The following is a 19202-nucleotide window of genomic DNA, read 5'->3' as shown; positions in this document are numbered from 1 at the left end:
CTGCTATTTCAACAGCTTGAGCAGAAGCCGTTATCATATTTTACTTAAAGAGTTGTTCGTCAAACGAGTATTGTAAGTCTGGTTCGTGAGATCTGATTGGCCAACTTTGCTGTGAGGCCATTGGCTGTAAGCTTCAAGGAGCATATATCATTGTGATCGGCCAGTTTCGATCCATCAGTTCTGTCCACTGTGAATTGCTTTTTGCTTGCTGTTGCTGGTCGTGCCGCAATGGGTATCCAGCTAAGTTTATTTTTAACATACTTTAGTAAAAGGAAACAAATTAGCCACACACAACCCCTTTTATGTAATTTCCAAATATGAAGAACATTTCTATAGCAAGTCGACATTATTAATACAATAGGTTTTCCCTTCAAAAAAAAATAATGAGCTTAAGCTGAAAACTAATGAGGAATAACCAGACCATAGGTTATCAAAACAAATGTCAAAAAGTGTTGGGAAGAGTAAATGATCGAAATGGTTTATGTTTGCTCTATTTATGTCCAAATTCATTTGTACTTTGATTTGAGTTATCGTTTCATGCCTATTTCAGGTGACCTTGAGGTTTTCGCGGCAGGAAACCAGCAAAATATCCAAGCTATTTCAGAGTTTGGAACGCTGATTCAAGACTCAAATATTACGCTGATCAGAGGGACTTCTGACTCAGTCTCAGCTGTCTTTCCATCCGGGATCTCAATCACCTTCTCACGGGTTTCGGACGCCTTAGCCACCACATTCAATGGGCCGGTCAGGTTTGTGAACCGCACTAAGGGACTCTTGGGGACGTGGAATGATGATCCTTCAGATGACTTCACGACTCCTTACGGCACAGTGCTATCAGCTGATGCGACACCCCAACAAATACACTACGACTTCGGGTTAAAATGTAAGTTCTCCAGGATAAATTTAAAATACGGTGCAACGACGCGCACAGTTCAACTTAGTAAATTTTATATGTAGTTTCCAGGAAATTCGCGTTAAAATGGAGAAAATCAACTCCGATGGTAGCTATTTCTGTGTTCTTTCCGCTCCTGCAAAAAAAATTATGCGTCACACCATGATAAGATCGCATGACAAATAACAGGCAGGAGGGGATTGGCTATTAGATAGTTTCTGTTTGTTACAAGATCGGACCCCGGTCATCGTTCTAAAGTTAGAATCCTTGTATGCAATTTGTCCTACAATTGAGAAGAGTATGGATTGACGTTTTTTATGTCTCACATTAACCAACAAAACATAGCCTTGACACCAAGTTGCCAGAAGAACTTGCTTGGTGTTACAGAACCTTACACACTTAAACTGCCTTGATTTAATTACCAGCCTCATCTCCTTCCATATCGGTCAAGAGGAACTGAAAGAACATAACTTATAGATTGTTTATTCACATCACCTGTTTGCCGGATAATGTCTGATTATTATTTTCATGAATTCCATCTTGCAGGGCAAATAAACGCCTCCCAATCGCTGTTTACATACCAAGCTCACGAAAGCCCTGCGACCTTCATAGATCTCAGCTACGTGCCAATGTTCATTGACAACATCACATGGACAAATGATTCCTTCAGACGACAGGCAGAGAGTGTCTGTGGCAATAATATCCTATGTTTATTTGATGCAGCCGTGACTGTTAACTGTTCTTTTGGAATGTCAACAAAAAAGCTGGAGGAAAATAATATTCAAGCAAACAACAGGCTGGGTAAGTAGTGCACCATTTCGGAACAACCAGTCCTTACAAAAGATTGGCCTCATGCATTTGATGAAGAGTGCGTCAGCCTAGGTGGGACATTCAAGATTTCCATACAGTCAAGATTTTGCAAGAACTCCTGCTCTTAGTTTCAAAGTTTAGTCGTTATGATATTTTGTTTATTTCCCCACCTGAAAAACTACCTTGCTCTTGCTCGATTAAGACTTTAACAAGACTTGCTTTTGACAATTCTCTCGTGATTTCATCACAGAAACTTTCCCACCACAAATTGATGGACCACAAGTTATAAACGCTACTCTGAACGAAACAGTTGAGTTGAACATCACAGCTCGCCACAACATCAGCGACTCGTTTGTGTTTACCATCAAATTTTTCCCAGACATGGAAGTCGTCTCGAATACCTCGCTGGGTCTGGTCGTTCGATGGCGGCCTACATCCGTAAAGAAGGTATGTAGTGTTCTAAAAATCAAACTTGCGCGTAATCTAATAGTTTTATGTAAACTCGTTCCTCTTCTAAATGGAACACCACACTAAGAAAAAACAATTAGTTCATGGTTCGATAGCCTATCTAATTTTTCTTTTTTCATCATGGACAGGTAGAGCCTGTGTTTATCGTTACTGACAGCAGTAACTCGTCATCAGAGCTCCGCCCTCTGATTCGACTTTGCCCGTGCCAAAATGGCGGCAATTGTGTGGAGGACGACGATGTTCAGCGGCAGCTGAACAGCGGTGTAAGATTCATCGTTTTATCATGCGCCTGTCCCGCAGGACTCACAGGAAAGTTTTGTGAAAGTGATGTTGACGCTTGCGTAGAGTTCAATGATCCCTGTTTTCCTGGAGTTGTCTGCACTAATGTTCCGTTATCTATCGATAAAAATGGATACACGTGTGGTCCATGTCCAAGCGGTTACCATGGTGATGGAGCTTACTGCATCGGTACGTTTAAAGAAATATTCTTAACTAGCTCTTAACATGTGTTTGTCGCGGAAATACCTCTAAAAATGAAGATTAATTTTCATTTCCTTAATACAAACTTTTTGTGAAACCGTTCGTTTTGAATACATAAAGATCGCATTCCTCATACACCTAGATCATGCTATTCGAAGACGAAAACAGGATGATCGGAATTATTTTCTACTCGCCACGAAGAGTAAAATTACAATTAACAAACACTCGAGATCGTGTGCTTATCTACTAGTGAACAATTCCGTTGTCAGTTTGTAACTTTTTAAAAATTGCACCAAAATTGGTACTGTAGTCATCATAAAAATACGGCCTTCTTCTTTGAGACCGAGAAGCACGTCTTTCAGTCCTCAACCCGACACTTTTTGTTTCCCTCAACAGATAATGACGAGTGTGTGGATCACGTGAGCAGGTGCAGCCAATCATGCATTAATACTCCGGGTTCATATGTGTGCAAATGCTATCCAGGATATACACTCGACAAAGACGGCGTCAGTTGTAATGGTACGTGACGTCAGTGGGGGAACCTCGGTTTTTGATCAATCGCTCGATTTTAGAACCTTATTTGTTAATGTTCGGTTGTGCAATCGAAACTCTGTATTCTTGCATCTGGACATGCCATATAGGGCTAATTTTGACAGCTTCATCTCCCTCAACAAAACAAAGCTTTAAATTGGCAACTAACTATAACAAATAATGTACCGTCGAGGTTGCTATCGCCCAGGCTCAAGAGACATTTATATAAGATAAAAAATATTATCATTCCATCAGATATCAATGAGTGCATGGAAGCCAATGACTGTATGCAGCGATGTACTAACTATCCCGGTGGGCGGAACTGCTCTTGCTTCGAGGGATTCCAGATCGACCAGGCTGATAATACAGCGTGTATACGTAAGTACCACACATGTGTTTTGGTCCACTGAATACAGTCGATTTGACTCGTATATACCTTCCTCTTAATCTATAAAGATGAACACCAATCATATAAAGAAAACTTGAAAAAATATCTTAGTTTCTGATTTCTGGTTCCATTTGAATAAAGCTAGGATCTTGTATAACTTACTCTGAATTTTTTTGCTTCCCAGCAATGGCAAGCTGTAATGTTTCGAAAGCAGGCTGCCAGCAGGTTTGTGTGGAGGAACAAGGACAGCCAAAGTGTTCGTGTCACAAGGGTTATCAACTCAAAGAAGACAATCAAACATGCACTGGTAATTGCTTAAAATAACAACATTTCCATTGGAATAGTAACTAGTCCCTAGCAAGACCACGAGCTTGATGCCGCTGAAATTCTTGAGGAAATGTTGCTGACCGTCTCAAATGGGCCTCTGATTTTTCATCTAAAGATCGTTTTATTTAGGGGTTTTATTTTCTCCATGAAATCAGAAAGTAAGCGACCCTGTGAGAACGCTTTTAAGATGACAATAGGATTTCATTCCATTGTCAAATCTGTATTAATAAATTATATCCATTATTTCTTCACCTAATTCATTTTGTCGTTCCAGATATTGATGAATGTAGCACAAATAGACACCGATGTTCACAAAACTGTCACAACAATGCGGGGAGTTACACTTGCTCCTGTGATGCGGGCTACAACCTGGACTCAGACTATATGACGTGCAGTGGTAAATATCCTCTCTTTTAACGGTGGAGTGAAGGGAGGGGGAGGGGGGAGTGGGGAGTGGGGAGTGGGGAGTGGGGAGTGGGGAGTGGGGAGTGGGGAGTGGGGAGTGGGGAAGGAAATGGAAATCCATCTTTCGATCTAAAATCAATGGATTAAGAATCAATCCGTGGATGGGCCACTTCCGATCTCTATTTATGTATTTACTTATTTATTCATTTACACATTTCTTCTTCTATTTCCCTACTTATTGAGTTTGCTTGGTAGAAGAATTTGGTAAAACCAATCATAGCTACAGAATATAATACGCAATTCTCTGATATATGATTTTTTTCCTTTTCAGATATCGACGAATGTGGTTTGATAGATGTGGTGTACTGCGCTCATTCCTTGGAGCTTTGTATTAACACCATAGGATCATTCTATTGTGAATGTCAGCAAGGATACCAACGTGTGAACAACACTTGCAGAGGTTAGCCTTTATTTATTATTTTTCGTATTGTAAACCGAGTTTTAAAAATAAAAAATTTGTCTCCCTTTACACTCCATAGAAGCTCTAAGCAGGAAAGGTTACGTTGTACAAAAATTGCCCCACTGAATGGCGAATTGCGCTCTAGCAAATTCATAAAAAGAAAATTTTAAAAGTGACTTGGAATTTTTTTATCGTAAAATACGTTGTGGTTCGTCATTGTGGTAAATAACACTTTCAAAAGAGAAGTAATAATCATTTTTTTCATGATGTGGTCGCTGTGGACGTGGGTCACGACGCTTCAACTGCATAATGCTGGTTATCGACTGAAGAAGACCAGCAGTATGCTGTCGAAATGTCACGATCTGCATACGCAGTGACCACATCGTGAGAGATTATACTTCTGTGGTGGAATTCTTTGATCATATGCCCCAATGAGTAATTTGCAAACAGTTGCTTAACATATTATCGTTTAAACGACCATTTTATTTCTTTTTTCAGAAATCTATCTAACCACAGGGGAACCACTTTTCACAGAAAGCCCAGCCACGAAACCTAGCACAACTGATCGGGTCCCAGAGGATGCCTCTAATAATGCTGTTGTTATGACAATAAGAAATACAGACATATCGGAGGTAAGGCCAAATCTTTCATCTGGTGTAATCGTGACTCGTTTTTAGTGCTACTGTCATATAATTGTTTTAAATTTTTTTTAAGGTGCTTCAGGACAAAATTAGTTTAATGAATAAGGAGAAGGCAGAACTTTTCCTTAATTCCTTACTATTTAGAAGTAACTTACCTTTGTACAAATTACAGTGGGAAGATGGAATTTCTCAGTTGTTTGAAGATATCGTTGCCCAGGTTGTGGTCGAGTATTGTCAAGAGAATGAGAACGAAAACTGCCTTCATTCTAAACTGAGTAAAAGGTAAGGCACTGATTGGCCGCAATCGCATGAACGAGGTCGGTGTTCTTTACCTGGCGAAAGAAAGAAGGTTAAATCTTAATGAGTGACTAAATCAAGAATTGATCGTTAAGAAAAGATTACTGATTTCTGTGATTCTGTGTTCTTTAGGAATTCTTCCATACACAGTTCAAAAGTCTTCTTACTACAGTAGGCCAAAAGATGATAGAATCTAGACGAATTTTTGTTACGAGAAGGAATTACCAACTAAGAACGAATAAGCAACAACACATAATAAAAATGTGCAAAGTATTTGGTGAAAACATGTTAATGGGATTAAAACTTAATATCCCTGAGAATGTGTGAAAAAAAACTGTGGCATTATTTCCTTAATAGTTACTAACATATTTGTTCATTGATTTAATAAACTGCAGGTCGATCACAACAGAAATCCTAGCCACAACTGTTCATGTGTTGAAACATTATCCACAACAAGAGCAAGCTGATTTAGTCATAGCTTTCTACGTCATTCTTCATTCCAAAAATCAAGAAAGCTACCTCATGACCCAGGCTGCACTCTTGCAGGCTCTCAAAACGTCATCAGCCAGACTGTCAGCCAGAATTAATAAAGAAGTTTACAACATCCGGGCATTTGATGCAGATGAAGCAAGTCCGCCCGCTCGTGAGTCCCGGATAATTGCGTCACATATGAAATGGATCATAATTGGTGGTGCATCATTAGCTGCAATCGTTTTTGTGATAATAGGGAGCGTCGTTGCTTGCAGGTAATGCGGCTGTATTTGAGTGTTAGTAATTCTTCCTTCTGTGCTATCCCTGGAGAGATGAAAGGTGACCTGTTTCTTATACAAATATCGACTGGTTGCACAAGGCAGCCTATTGAATATTTAGACGCCAAATTGCTCTTTCGACAAGATTATTTAACTTACAATAGCCACTCTTGGGAAAGAGAGACAATTTTTTTATCACTTCCAGACAAACGATTCATTCTTTGTTTTGTTTTCTTTTTTTATCTCCTGTACTGAACTTATCAGCTCTTATCAGTTCTTAACTTATAATTGAAATCGTAACCTTTTTTTTTTTTTGTAATTTTACTTTTTGTCTTCTCTAAGACGGAGACGAGCCTCCAGGCAGCTGAATAAACGTGAAAGGAAATCTGAATTCATTCTGCAGCAATGGGCTGGGAGCCACGAGGGCACTGTGTTCGGATTACCAAATCAAGTCACTGAACTGTAGAACTTGTCACAATTTACGATGACAATGCAAGGATTAATGCCAGTTACCTTTTTACACAATTTAGCGTGATTTTACAACAGTAACAACAGTCACTGGTAATTTACAGAGTGATTGTGAAACTAAAATGTGAAACATAAGACATTCATATCTAATCGAAATAAGATAAAACATAGGACTAGACCCTTTGCCTATTTACGTCGGAAAACCTAATTTCTTCCCCAAGCCTCGCTTTCAAGGTACCAACTAGTGAATTTTGATGGGAAAGTGTTACCAAGACACTAAAATAAAAATACTCCTTAAAACAAAGCCGATCGGTAAAGGTTCATGGAGATTTTAAAGCAAACGAAGCTTTGGGGGGGAGGGGGGATTTCTTGAATTGACGTGATTGTGCATAAGAGCTATTAATAGACAAATGTAATCACAGAAATACTTAATTCATCAACAATAAATAAGCCTTAGATGAAAATTAGAACGGAGGCCACCACTAAAACAACGGTATATCTCAATGCATGCATTTCTACAGAGTTGGTTACATACTACGCAACTTTTGTGAATTGTAGTGTACGAATAAATACAATTGAAATTGTCCTTATCCAGAATGAACGCGAAAGTTATGACCAACAATTAAATCAGCAAATCTGTCATTCCAGCCGAAGCAACTCTGTGCTCGGGGAAATCCTGAGATATTGGAAGAGTGTGCATATGCGGGTAAAGTTCTCTCAGGAGCCCAATGGCCCACATAAATTCACCAGGACTTATCCCGCCTTCAATACTATTCAGCAAATGAGAATATTGTTACTTCACCTGTATATGAGATGCTCAGCTATGGCAGGTTACTACAGCAGTCTATCGTCACGTTTTTCCAGATTATTCCCTATCATCCATTTACACACCTGAGAGGAGAGGAAGTCATTGTAAGATTTATCTATGCTGTTCAAACGCTCAGTGCATCGCCTCGGCTGGGAGTGGAGCGCAAACTGCCCGGCGCGCAATCCCTCGATGTGGCTAGTCTCTAAGCCGTCACGTCTCTGCTTACCTTCTTATCTTAAAATTCAGGTGACGATGTGAATCTTTTTTTTTGGTATTACTTCAAAGGTTCTGATCGTTAGTTATTCATTATGGGAAAGGCTCTCGAAATACAATTTATGATGATCTTTTATCGGAAGAAAGATCTTCAGAACAAGAAAAATCGTTAATAAAAGTATTCAGTTCGAAGACTCATTATCAATAAACATTAACTCAGATTAGTATACGCTACCAAGCACTCGCAAGTGGCAAGGTGGTTGGCTCATTTTGCCAGATACTCGTTTCTGAAGTGCCAGCCACAGCAATTGGATGAAGCGGTAAGATGCCTGTCTTGACTTGAATGGATTGTGACATTTACTGCCAACTGTTTTTTTAGTGTAATGTAAACCTCGTCTGCTGAGGTCAGTTTACCTTATTTGATTAGATTATTATTATTTGATTACCTTATTTGGTTAGATGATTACATCGTGGTCACTTACCGCCGGATGCATAGCGACGCCAAAGAATACCGTGAGAACTGAACAATCTCAGTGGTTCACAATAGTATTGTCTTAAGGTTCGTTTTAGCTCGTATGATTTAAGTTTAATGAACGTCTTTTTTTAGCTCTTTAAGTGTTTGTGTTCTGGTTTACGCAGTCAAAAAAATGATTTTAAATTTATTTAAATTAAGACATGACTAGTTTTGTATATTTGCTAGAATGACCCACTATCGAAAAACGGTGAGCAAAAGTATCAACAAGGGAGACTTACCAGTGTAGTGACCATGCAGCGTGGTGACCGTGGGAGCAAATTTTGCAACGTGCGCATGCTTTGATCATATGATCGTCACGTAGGGATATTCCCATTAAAGAAAAATTATCCTATCAGGAACCTGTATTTTGTAGACGTATTATATTGAAGTGATATCATTATCGTGAAAAGTGTTTTGCCCCTTAGAAAATTTTTGTGTAAAGGTATCAACTTTTCATTTTACCTCTTGTCAAGATTCAGGTTAAGGTACATTAAAAATGAGACTATTCACTGGAAACCGAATAAATGCCTCATTTATGATATAATTACGATCAGCAGACACAGCGAGGACCATTACATTTTAATAAACGACGATCTAAGCAATATCATTTTGGCAAAAATTTAAAAACACTTAATTCTTACCGGTAGGAAATCCGACCTAATTAGTTGATGGTCGATTTGGGAAATGTAAAAATTTCGTTCATTGCAATCTAAACTGATCCAAAATTGAAGAGAAGTCTTTCAAGGGACATTTAGATGAAAAAATTCAAATTTGGGCACAATTTTTTCCATAACTTGATATGGCATTTTAATGTTTGTTTTCAACTTTCCAAGTGAGCTGCTTCCGTTCTTGTCATAATCAGCTCTCAAGGAATAATTTTCAAGTTCTCAACTTTTATCAATAATTGCAATTAAAAACAAACTGAACACAGGCTCTGCTCTAATTATTTCAGGCGCCAAACAACTAAGACACAACTATGAAATAAATTTTAAGAGACTCCAGGCGGCATATTAAGGTTGGTATTCGTTAAAGAAGGAAAAATATCATTTGCTTTAGAAATGACCAGTGATATACGTTTACATAAAAAATTCATCATAATAAATTCCACTTTCCTAAAATGAAATTTTTTCGCTCTTTAGTACGTTTTCCTTAGTGGTCTGACAAGAAATGTTGAAATGAAAAGAGTGTCGGTTTAGTGTTTAGCGAAAACAAAATCAAATCACAAAGGACAAAAAACAAAGACATAAGAATTCTGAGCGAAGGAAGAGGAATGAATTTGATATTTACTACCTCACGGGCAGAAAAACGTCACTGAGCAGATGGGAAAAGGCCTAACTGATTTGCATATGATTGGCTGTAAGGATTACGCAAGTTTCGACCAATCACGGAGCAAATTTCTAATAATTAATTGCTTTAAACTCACACGTCAACACCGCACTATTTTAAGCCAGCGCGGCTTGTTTTTTTTAATTTGTTTCAAGTGTTTAGTAACTGACGATATCATTTAACGAATACCTTTTGCTAAAAATAAGAACAACATTTCCAAAGTGTTATCAATGACGTGTCTAAGATACTTGAAGCTCTCTACGCTGTTGTCATAAATATGGTTTTCCCATTTATGCAATGTCATGATCGTGAAATATCAAAGAATTGGTAAATCATTGAAGAAAATGTATCTTTTTAGTTTTTTAAGTGTTATTATTTCACGAATACCTTGTGCTGAAAATAAGAACAACATTTGCAAAATGTTATCAATGACGTCTCTAAGATCCTGGTCGCTCTCTAAGCTGCTGTAATGAATATAGTGTTCAAATTTATGCAATGTATCTTTGCTAGCTCCTTCTCATTATTCTTTTTAGTCTAAAGACTGACCAGCAACGAAAAGTCCTGAGTTACAAAATGCAGTTTTATCATAAATATAATTCATTCAAATAATTTATTATAATTTGTGGAAGTTGCCCAGTTTACGATAGTGTAACTCCTGAAATATCAAAAAATTCTTCTTTCTGTAGTAGGTAACTTTGACTTTTGGAAGTTTCACTTTTTTTGTTGCATTGTGCTGTGCACAATTTTTTCCCGTCTCTAAATGTTCTTTAGCATGTGTTTTATATTTAGCGCTTTGAAACAGGTCAAGTCACTGCGTTGTTTTTATCGGAACAGCGGTAACTGAATTCAAATAGTGACTGTCTAAACTCATTGTGTACATTCACTAGCCTTTCGTCAACAGTCTTTAAGCCAGTAGTTTGTATTACTAACGGTTACAGCAGTGTTAAAAGTCGTCTGCAGTCGCTGGAACTCTCATTATTATTTAACTCGATGCCATATCTCTTGAAAAATGTCTTGACAAAGATGAGTTTACAGGGCTGTTTATTGCCATGGTAGTGTAACTCAAAAAGCTTTCAATAAATCTTAAAACCATAGAGCACTCGATACATAACATACAATGTGTTTTTCGATACGATGCAGTTAAAACATAAACAATGACAATAAAAGCAATAGTAATGATACACCAATAATAAGTATAATGACAAGAGTAGCAAGGACTGTAATAACGATAATAATAGTTTAGTCGGATGCCAAACAAGGCAATACAGTTTTTATGGCCGCAGAATATGGCGGTTAACTTCAATGAAACTGAAATTTGGATCTTTATATACTTACGAAGAATGAGCAGCGCTGAAAGAAGGGAACCCTTAGCTTTTATCTTCAAGTCTTTCTTCAGCTGAGTCATTTACGACGCATTTATCGCTGCTATTCACTTGCTGAACACGAATCAAATTGAACAATATCTGAAATAATTGATAGACGGGCGGTTATACAACATATCGAATAGATTTCCACCTCCGGCAATTATTTATATCGAACACTGAGTTTTAATGGAAGTCTGAATCAGCTTAGAGGCGCTAAAAACCGGTATTTTGAGACAAACACTGGGCAGCGGAATATTTTTCATCGTAAAGGAGACTTCATTTGAAAATGATAAACAAAAAATGAACGAGAGTAGCAGACGATGACGAGGAATAGTGCAAGTGCAACGATGGATAAGAAGCTAAATTTTCAGGGTGTATTAACAGCGACAGAGCTCTCAATCAAACTTGAACCAAACTACTTCCTCTCCATTAAGAGGTAATTTCCCGATTATAATAATAAGTTTTCTTTGACGCAAACAGCTTCCTTTAGGATATTATTGACTGTTTATGGTTACCCGACCATTTTATCCTGTTTTTTTGTTACTTTAAAACACTTCGTATAACTAAGGAAATAAAATCTATTTTGTGACAGCAATTTCATTTAGTAAGGAACTAAAGAAAAGCGTGAGTAAAATAAATTTATTTACGAGAAAATTTTTATTTTAAATGGAATTAGATATTCCTCATTCGAATGCTACACTTTAAATGAGAGAAACAAAAGGAATCATCTCTGACTTCCAGTCATTCTTTACACGAAAATTATAGATCTCTTCTCAAACTAGAGGACTGAAAATAGGATTTAAAAAACTTGCTCGAACGTGATGATACACAAATTTGTCACCAGCTGTTTCACATTTTCCTTAATGTTTTGAAACTGTAGAGTTTAAGTCTTTAAAGGCACAGGATTTTGATGAGGAATTTGCGCTAAATAGATCTCCACTGAAACATTAAAAGCCATGTAAAGTTTACTTTAAGTGTTAAATGTCAATATTGAGATAATCAGTTGGTTTTGTTTTGTTTCCAACCTGTAACAGGAACGTCAACATTGCCAATATATTTCATCTATGCAAGCTTACGTAATAAAATCGGATATTTCAGACCTTTCGCGAAAAGTATTTTTTCCCTGGCTTCGTCTACTCTTGACTTTCGCTTAAAGATCAATTTGCTGAATTCAAATGGCGTTACTACGGTACTACGGGGAAGTCGTAAAAAAGCATCAGAAATATTTAAGAAAACTGTTTACCATCAAAACAAGATAAAACCATAGGACTCTTAGTGGGTTAACATTCAGCTAACGTTCCCAGGTTAAAAAAAGATCTTCAAGTACTGCAACTTGTTGAAATATCGAAATATATCAATGGTTCTGCGGCTGAAAAGTATACTTTATTGATCGTGTAAACATTTCCAATTTACCCTTCCGCTTGTCGTTAGAGATTATTCAGCTAGACTGGCCAGTTTTTCGATACCACTACACATTCAGTTTATTTTTAATCTGAGCGTTTACCAACAACAATTAAGAAAAATAGTAGCATCTAAATAAAAAAATTAGCTGATGCGATGCACGTGTTGAATAAGTGGATTGGAAAGCATCCACGTCCTGATCACGTGCTGCAGACGTATGTCGTGGGAATACGAAATGACTATAAATATAACAATATAAATAAAATGATGCGTGTAAAGATGTTAAAAGTGCGTGGTTGTCCAATCAGAAGCTCTCTTTGCCGAAAGTATATTTCAGTGATATTCTATTCCTAAAAGAAATGAATTGCTAAAAATTCTTTCCTCCGAATAGTTTAGACATAAAAAAGTGATCGGGGCTAGCTTTTCACTGTCCTGTTCCGTAGGAGTTCAATTATAGAGATTCTTACATGCTACAGTGTGAAACAAAGGATTTTTCCTAATTAATTTATGTAAATATTTATATTTATTTTGGTCTATAGTAACCACTTAGAGAGATAAGGAGAGCTCTTATGTCTACAAGTGAGGAATATTGAATCAATACTATTTTGACAAAAGTTAATGACGTTATGGATATTTTGCAGATGATACTGATCGATTTCGACTCCATAAATTTCGCTGCAACCAAATCAAAAAGCACATTCATAGACACTAGCCAAAGAAAACAGATCCGAAATTGGAGAAGTCTTTTCAAGAAGCGAAGAATTTCAAGTAAGTGAAGAAATTTCAGTTTTAATTTCCAGTCAAGTCAGATAATTTTATATCATAAATTCGTTACGTTACAGCAGCTTCTTTTTCCGTTTTAAGATTTAAAGTTTTATGGTTAATTTGACACTTTCTTTTTTTATTGATAAATAAAATTCATAAGTTTTATGAACATTTCCTTTTGACTCAGTTTTAAAAAAAGATAGCAATACTTTATTAGCTTAGCATCTCGTGAAGATTACTAAACTACATGTTTTTTGAGAAACTCGGATAACATTGGATAACGAGATCGCAAAAATGCAGTAGTTGCAATTTGATATATCTGTAACTCTCACGACGTTACCACGTCAAAAATTTTATTCAAGATCGGTTGTGTTTTATAACCAAACTGAGTTCGTGAATAGCATGGTTTTTAACTCTGCCAACAGTAGAAATTTTTTCTGAATGTTAAACTTCTAGATAATCACACCAAACAAGAATCGGTCCAGAAAGCTGATGGAAATTGTAACATTATCAATACTCACCTATCAGTATTTTCCAATCGTCACAAATTCGCGTCATTTTACGCTTAATTTCCAACTTTCCTATCATCAGTCTTAAGTACACGAAAATTACATTCACGAATTCCGAGAAAAGCTTTGTTGAAAAACATTCTCCAATATCTGGCCAAAAAACATCATGTTCACATTAGTTTAACAATTTAATACCTGGCCAAAGAAAAATATGTTAACATTTTTGTAACAATTATATCAAACCCTTCTCAGTTTAAATAGGTTTGGGTATCAGGAAGTCTTGCACTTTTACAGTATAAAGGCATCTTTTCTTGTAGAACTTCGAAGTATATAATAAGCGACAGTGTTCACATCAACCTTTTCTACAAATATATTGTTTTTGCAAACTGTCTGCCGCTGCTCTCTGGAGGAAATGCGATTTTGAAAGCGACATTTTCCGGGGAATTGTATAGTATCCAACCCGAAATTATTACGAACCGTTTAACTCATGTGCCTGTGCTGAAACTGTCATGCAACGATGATCGTTGCGTAACGATGTAAGGCACGTGCATGTGCCAGACTGATGCGTACTATATCAACTCACGTGCCGTCTCAGTACGCGACTTTCATCTCGTGTATGTGAGACTTTAAGTTGAAAACTCCTCTACCGAATACTCTTTTGCTTTTTTATTGAGGTAAACTGTTTTTTTTTTATCCAAATGGAAAGAGTACAACATCGATCGTATGTCACAAATTGTGCGATGAAACTGCTCCAAAAATCAGGACAGTGTCACAGCTGAACATGCGCAGCTCAGTGAATTCATTTTCGAAAGATTTCCATCACAACGACCAACACTTCCTGGATTTAGAAGTCTCCTTAATTACGCTTCGAAACAAAATCTCCCTTTCTTTGATCTTTGTAGCAAAATAACCTCGACCCCTTAAAGCTGTTCATTTAATATCGTGATAAATAGCTGTTTATATCAAGAACAATATTGTTATACTTTAGAGCCAAATCTCGAGTAATTTGTTTCTCATATGTTGATTAGTCTAATCGGATCATATCTAATTTCAGACCAGTTATAGTGATGTATCTTCTGTGGCTAATTTCTATGATTGGCGCTGTCGCGTGTCAAGGTGAGTTTTCTGCAATAGTTTTTTTTTACCAATTTTTAACTGTGATATGATATTTCCTTTAACAAGATCTGTTCTGATGTGTTTCACGGCATTATTTTAGAGTGTAGGGCCAACAAATGTGTATTTTTTTTGCCAGATTTGTCCGATTCAACTATCTAAAAATAATACGTCGACTGAAAACAATCAAGAAAACTCTAAAACTCATTATTACTTGGAATATCGCTGCTATTTAGTTTATAGTGATAAACGCTTTATACTGGGCTGCATTTTCACAAATAGTCAGCATGAAAATGTGACGACCAAATACTGAAGGTGAATCAATATTAACAATGATTTTAAGTGGTCTTGAGAACTATGGAGTTTATCAACTAATGCATCAGGGGATAACTACTAATCAAATTCTTTCTACTTCCCAATTAGATTATGCCTACTTGTCTGATCAAAAAGGTAAGGTTACATGGAACCATTAATATCATTTGTATAGACTATGAACAGACGATTATATGTGGAAAAATTGCAATATCATTTATCCAACTATGAAACCAGGCTTTCGTGTCTTGAAATTGAAAACATCCAGTAACCAAATCATAGATAGACTTTTTTCAATTCTGTCCGATGTCGTTAATAAACCATAGCCAATCATATAGCTCGTTATAAAACAAATCTAAACAAGGGACTATTTTCTTTTCCCAGTCCATTCGTATATTTTGAATACCCGCTGACTGCTAGTATTTCTTTTCATCAGCTCCAGGCCCAGCAAACTGGTCCCAAGTCTTCCCACAATGCGCCGGGCAACTTCAGTCACCTGTCAACATTGAGACAAAGAAAGTGAAGAAGAAAAGCTATCCTGATCTCGAAATCAGTTTTGACAACCCATGTGGCCGAGTAACTGGAAAGCTGCTTAATGGCGGCCATTCTCCTGTTTTCAACATCGATAGCTCAAAGGGGGGCGCTAAACTTAGTGGCGGTCCTTTAGAGTGTGACGAGTACGCTCTTCAACAATTCCATTTTCATTTTGGATGCGAAAACAATCGCGGATCAGAGCACTTGATTGACAACCAGACTTTCCCAGCTCAGGTGTGTAGTAGCTCTTGTAATGAGAGGAAAAATAAAATTACCAAGTGTCGCTATGAATAACGCTCAAGAAGTGCACCAGAAAAAATCGTTTAAAATCGATCTTAAACTTTATCAGCAGTCACAGAATTCTTTAATTGTTTAAACTGCCTTCACCGTGAGAAAGTCTCACCTTAAAAGTCTCAACAATAGTTTAGATTACTCTAGTTTATTTCAGGCATAAACACAATTTTTATTCTGTCTTTTTCACGTTTTACCAATCCTGCTAACTAATGTTTCTTTATCTGTTTTTCTTTAGCTTCATTTGGTTTTCTATAACAAAAAGTACAACTCCTTCAAGGACGCAGTGGATAAACCGGACGGTTTAGCAGTTTTGGGAATCCTTCTCACGGTATGAACTAATGAGAGTTTCTAACAACATATACTTGTCTAATGATTTGGACTTTTGCATGTTGATAAGTTAAACTAAACACTGGATTAGCTCTACAAACAGCTTGAAAATGCTTTTTTGTGTATATTGTTTTGCAGGTCGCCTGCCCAGGAAACAGGGTTCTAGGAAATTTAGCCAATAAACTGAAAAAAGTGATTGACGAAGGTAAATCGGGAACTTTAATCGAAGAAAACATTTAATGATGGAGTGCAATTAGTTTAAAGTTTTAAAACAGACTTTCTGAAATAAGGCTCATTTGAGATTTACCTTTTATTTTGTTTGAAGTTTTTTCTATATTTGCAGTCTCTTAAGCAATTCTAAGACCACAGGCCCTTTTTACTGAGATTGCAATGATTCGCCTGTGCATCACTTTATCACAATAATTAGATGAATACTATCATCGTCTTAGTTTCTAGTTTAAACTCTTCTCTGTGTTCCATTGACGTCTCTTTATCGTCTTGATCATTTCAAGGTGCCAGCACCAATGTAACCGCTGCGGACGGCATTAAACTGAATTACCTCATGCCCTACAATAACAAACAAGTCGACGAGGATGAAGATGAAGACGAAACCGATGATAATGACGTCGCTAACAGCAAAGAAGATGACGATGAAGAAAGCAAAAAGAAAATACGTTACTACACCTATAAAGGCTCCCTTACCACCCCTCCCTGCTATGAATCTGTCACCTGGATCGTTTTCAAGGACAAAGTCAAAATTTCTAACACTCAGGTTAGTTGCAGGAAGTGTAAACGAAAAAAAAACAGATATAATTGGCAAGATGACTAAGAAATGGAAAAAAGAACAAAACTATACTTAGTTACAGAAAAACGGCTGGGATGCAAGTATACTAATTTAAAAGAGTGGCGTCCATACTCGATTTTTAAAAACAATATAAAATGGGAAAAGTGCCATATATAATTTCTTATCATTCCTTATAGTGGTTTCTGGAGCTGACTCATTTCTGCTTTATTTAATTTGATGGTTCCAACCAACCATGAGTTTTATGCAAGTAACCGTGACTGGTTTCAACTGTTCAATCAACTTTTGTCTTTTACGAGCCAAACCCAAGAGTTCCTCTACATTTTCATGTCGGCCAAAGACACAAAAGTCAACCATTTGCTTTTTGGTTTGTAGTCCAAGCCGTCAAAAAAAAAAAACTGTAGAGAAGGAAATTGTTGAACTATTTCTGTTCGACAAAGGTCAAAGCGAAAATATTTTTTCTTCTTTCCTCAGCTCAACAAGTTCAGGAAACTGAAGGCTCAGCACGGTGGTGCCCCTGGTTTGATGTGTGACAACATTCGACCGGTACAACCGCTGTACAAACGCAAGGTGTATTCTGTCGTCTCAAGCAGGGACTAAACACCCACAGCAGCTCAGTAACACTTGTAGTGGCCCTGATTGTTCGAAGGGTAGATAATGCTATCTAATGGATAAATCTCTATCAGTGGATAGCAAATTAAAATTACGTTTTGTTAACCTCTACCCGCTGGAGAGCGTTATTTAGTTCCTTCGAACAACCGACGGCAGGTCTTGCTTCGAAAAGGAGATTATTGAATAACAATAGTTTATTATCTTAGAAAAATGTGTAAATATTGTTGTAACTGATTTTAAAATATTTCTTTTTTTTTATCTGAGACTAAATTTTTATTATAGAACGATTTTATCAATATTTAAGAACTTTTTTTTCACCGTTAGCATTAGCAAATTATACAAGCTTGATTAAAGCTATTTATATTTAGCACTGCGCTACTTTTGTATGAAATTCGAATTCAGCTGTTAGATATCTTTTTGCAAAGGATTCTGTTAAATAAAAACAGTTTGACATTCTTAACTGGGTCGTCCTAATTTTCTTTCACCGGGTTAATACATGATTGTACTGTCCATACTCTAACTGAAATTTAAATAACGGTATAAAAACAACATAAAATCCATATATTTGACCTTGCAAATTATAATTTTGACTTTTTCAAGGATCGACAGACGAAATGTAGGATTTGTTACGATGAGTTCAGTGAGACTGAAGGCAGGTTTTTCATCTAAATTTACAAACACTTTATCAACATAAAATGTATTCACAATTTTCATGTAGGATGGACACCACCACATACATCCATTGCAATTCCATATTAAAATACATTCCGATACCTTTAGAGATGTAGATAATTCTAGATGAATCATAGTGCTTCCAACCATATGCTAAATCAATTAGGTAATTTTGAACTTAATCAATGTAACTTTTATCTCAAACACTTTCCACCTATAAAAATGATTTTTTTTTCTCCGCATTATTCAAAGTGCTTCTTTCTTCGGTCTCTTCAACTGAACAAAGAATCAATTGGCTTACTGATTCGAAAGCAAGATTCATGGTTTCATTTCTCCCCATCCCCTATCCAATTCTATCTTCGTTGAATGAGCTCCTTTAAGAATAGATACAGACTCCTCAATTCTGTTATTATAATTTAACATTCTGTCATATTTCGCTTTCCCTAGAATGACAACTTAATATTATAATCTGTCACTTGTGGATGGAATGACTAACTGCCTAAATTATAGTGAGTCCTACCATGACATTCGAAGGTTGCTTTTTTTCAGAAATGAATACCAAACTCCCTTCGGCTCTTCACCTTTAAAACACACTCAGTTACTCCTGTTACATCTTAAGAATCACAAAAAAAACTTTGTGTAAAAAGACAGCAACGAAATTTATTTTATTTAATGTGAGTATCTTTTAATTTTTTGCCACCAATCACGTTTTCTTCACTT

General features: G+C 36.7%; 2 protein-coding genes and 1 long non-coding RNA gene across 5 annotated transcripts in view; 2 read left to right on the top strand and 1 right to left on the bottom strand.

Moving 5' to 3' along the window:
* The window catches only part of LOC113682219 (mucin-like protein), a 25580-nt gene extending 18083 nt beyond the window's left edge, over positions 1-7497 (top strand). For all 3 annotated transcript variants that reach the window (XM_089212382.1, XM_089212383.1, XM_089212381.1), the window contains 13 exons: positions 551-883; positions 1439-1693; positions 1953-2149; positions 2299-2638; positions 3047-3169; positions 3437-3559; positions 3754-3876; positions 4171-4293; positions 4633-4761; positions 5260-5393; positions 5575-5684; positions 6095-6445; positions 6791-7497. In XM_089212382.1, coding sequence (XP_089068508.1) covers positions 551-883; positions 1439-1693; positions 1953-2149; positions 2299-2638; positions 3047-3169; positions 3437-3559; positions 3754-3876; positions 4171-4293; positions 4633-4761; positions 5260-5393; positions 5575-5684; positions 6095-6445; positions 6791-6914 — 2465 coding nt within the window. In that variant the 3' untranslated portion in view covers positions 6915-7497. The remainder of the gene's footprint in view (positions 1-550; positions 884-1438; positions 1694-1952; positions 2150-2298; positions 2639-3046; positions 3170-3436; positions 3560-3753; positions 3877-4170; positions 4294-4632; positions 4762-5259; positions 5394-5574; positions 5685-6094; positions 6446-6790) is intronic.
* On the bottom strand, positions 6356-11230 carry LOC149043222 (uncharacterized). The gene is made up of 3 exons (XR_016188460.1): positions 11113-11230; positions 7719-7807; positions 6356-6494 (listed from the first exon to the last, which is right to left on the bottom strand). It is a non-coding gene; the product is annotated as an uncharacterized LOC149043222 (long non-coding RNA).
* Positions 11231-11385: 155 nt separating this feature from the next.
* Positions 11386-18270, top strand: LOC113682220 (carbonic anhydrase 2). The gene is made up of 9 exons (XM_089212387.1): positions 11386-11577; positions 13184-13310; positions 14871-14932; positions 15353-15379; positions 15678-16009; positions 16305-16397; positions 16535-16601; positions 16909-17168; positions 17673-18270. The coding sequence occupies exons 3-9, from the start codon at positions 14884-14886 to the stop codon at positions 17796-17798; spliced, it is 954 nt and encodes a 317-aa protein (XP_089068513.1). The 5' UTR covers positions 11386-11577; positions 13184-13310; positions 14871-14883; the 3' UTR covers positions 17799-18270.
* Positions 18271-19202: the final 932 nt, after the last annotated feature.

This window comes from Pocillopora damicornis, chromosome 7 (genome assembly GCF_964200805.1).
Source record: "Pocillopora damicornis chromosome 7, jaPocDami1.2, whole genome shotgun sequence".
Lineage (NCBI taxonomy): Eukaryota > Metazoa > Cnidaria > Anthozoa > Scleractinia > Pocilloporidae > Pocillopora > Pocillopora damicornis.
The sequence above is the reverse complement of the archived record's forward strand: the minus strand, read 5'-3'. Positions and strand labels throughout refer to the sequence as shown.

Coding starts and splice junctions, on each gene's coding strand:
- LOC113682220 (XM_089212387.1), top strand. CDS start 14,884: ATGTATCTTCTGTGGCTAATTTCTATGATTGGCGCTGTCGCGTGTCAA. Junction 16,010..16,304: donor ACCAGACTTTCCCAGCTCAG/GTGTGTAGTAGC, acceptor GTTTTTCTTTAG/CTTCATTTGGTTTTCTATAA. Junction 17,169..17,672: donor TCAAAATTTCTAACACTCAG/GTTAGTTGCAGG, acceptor TTCTTTCCTCAG/CTCAACAAGTTCAGGAAACT.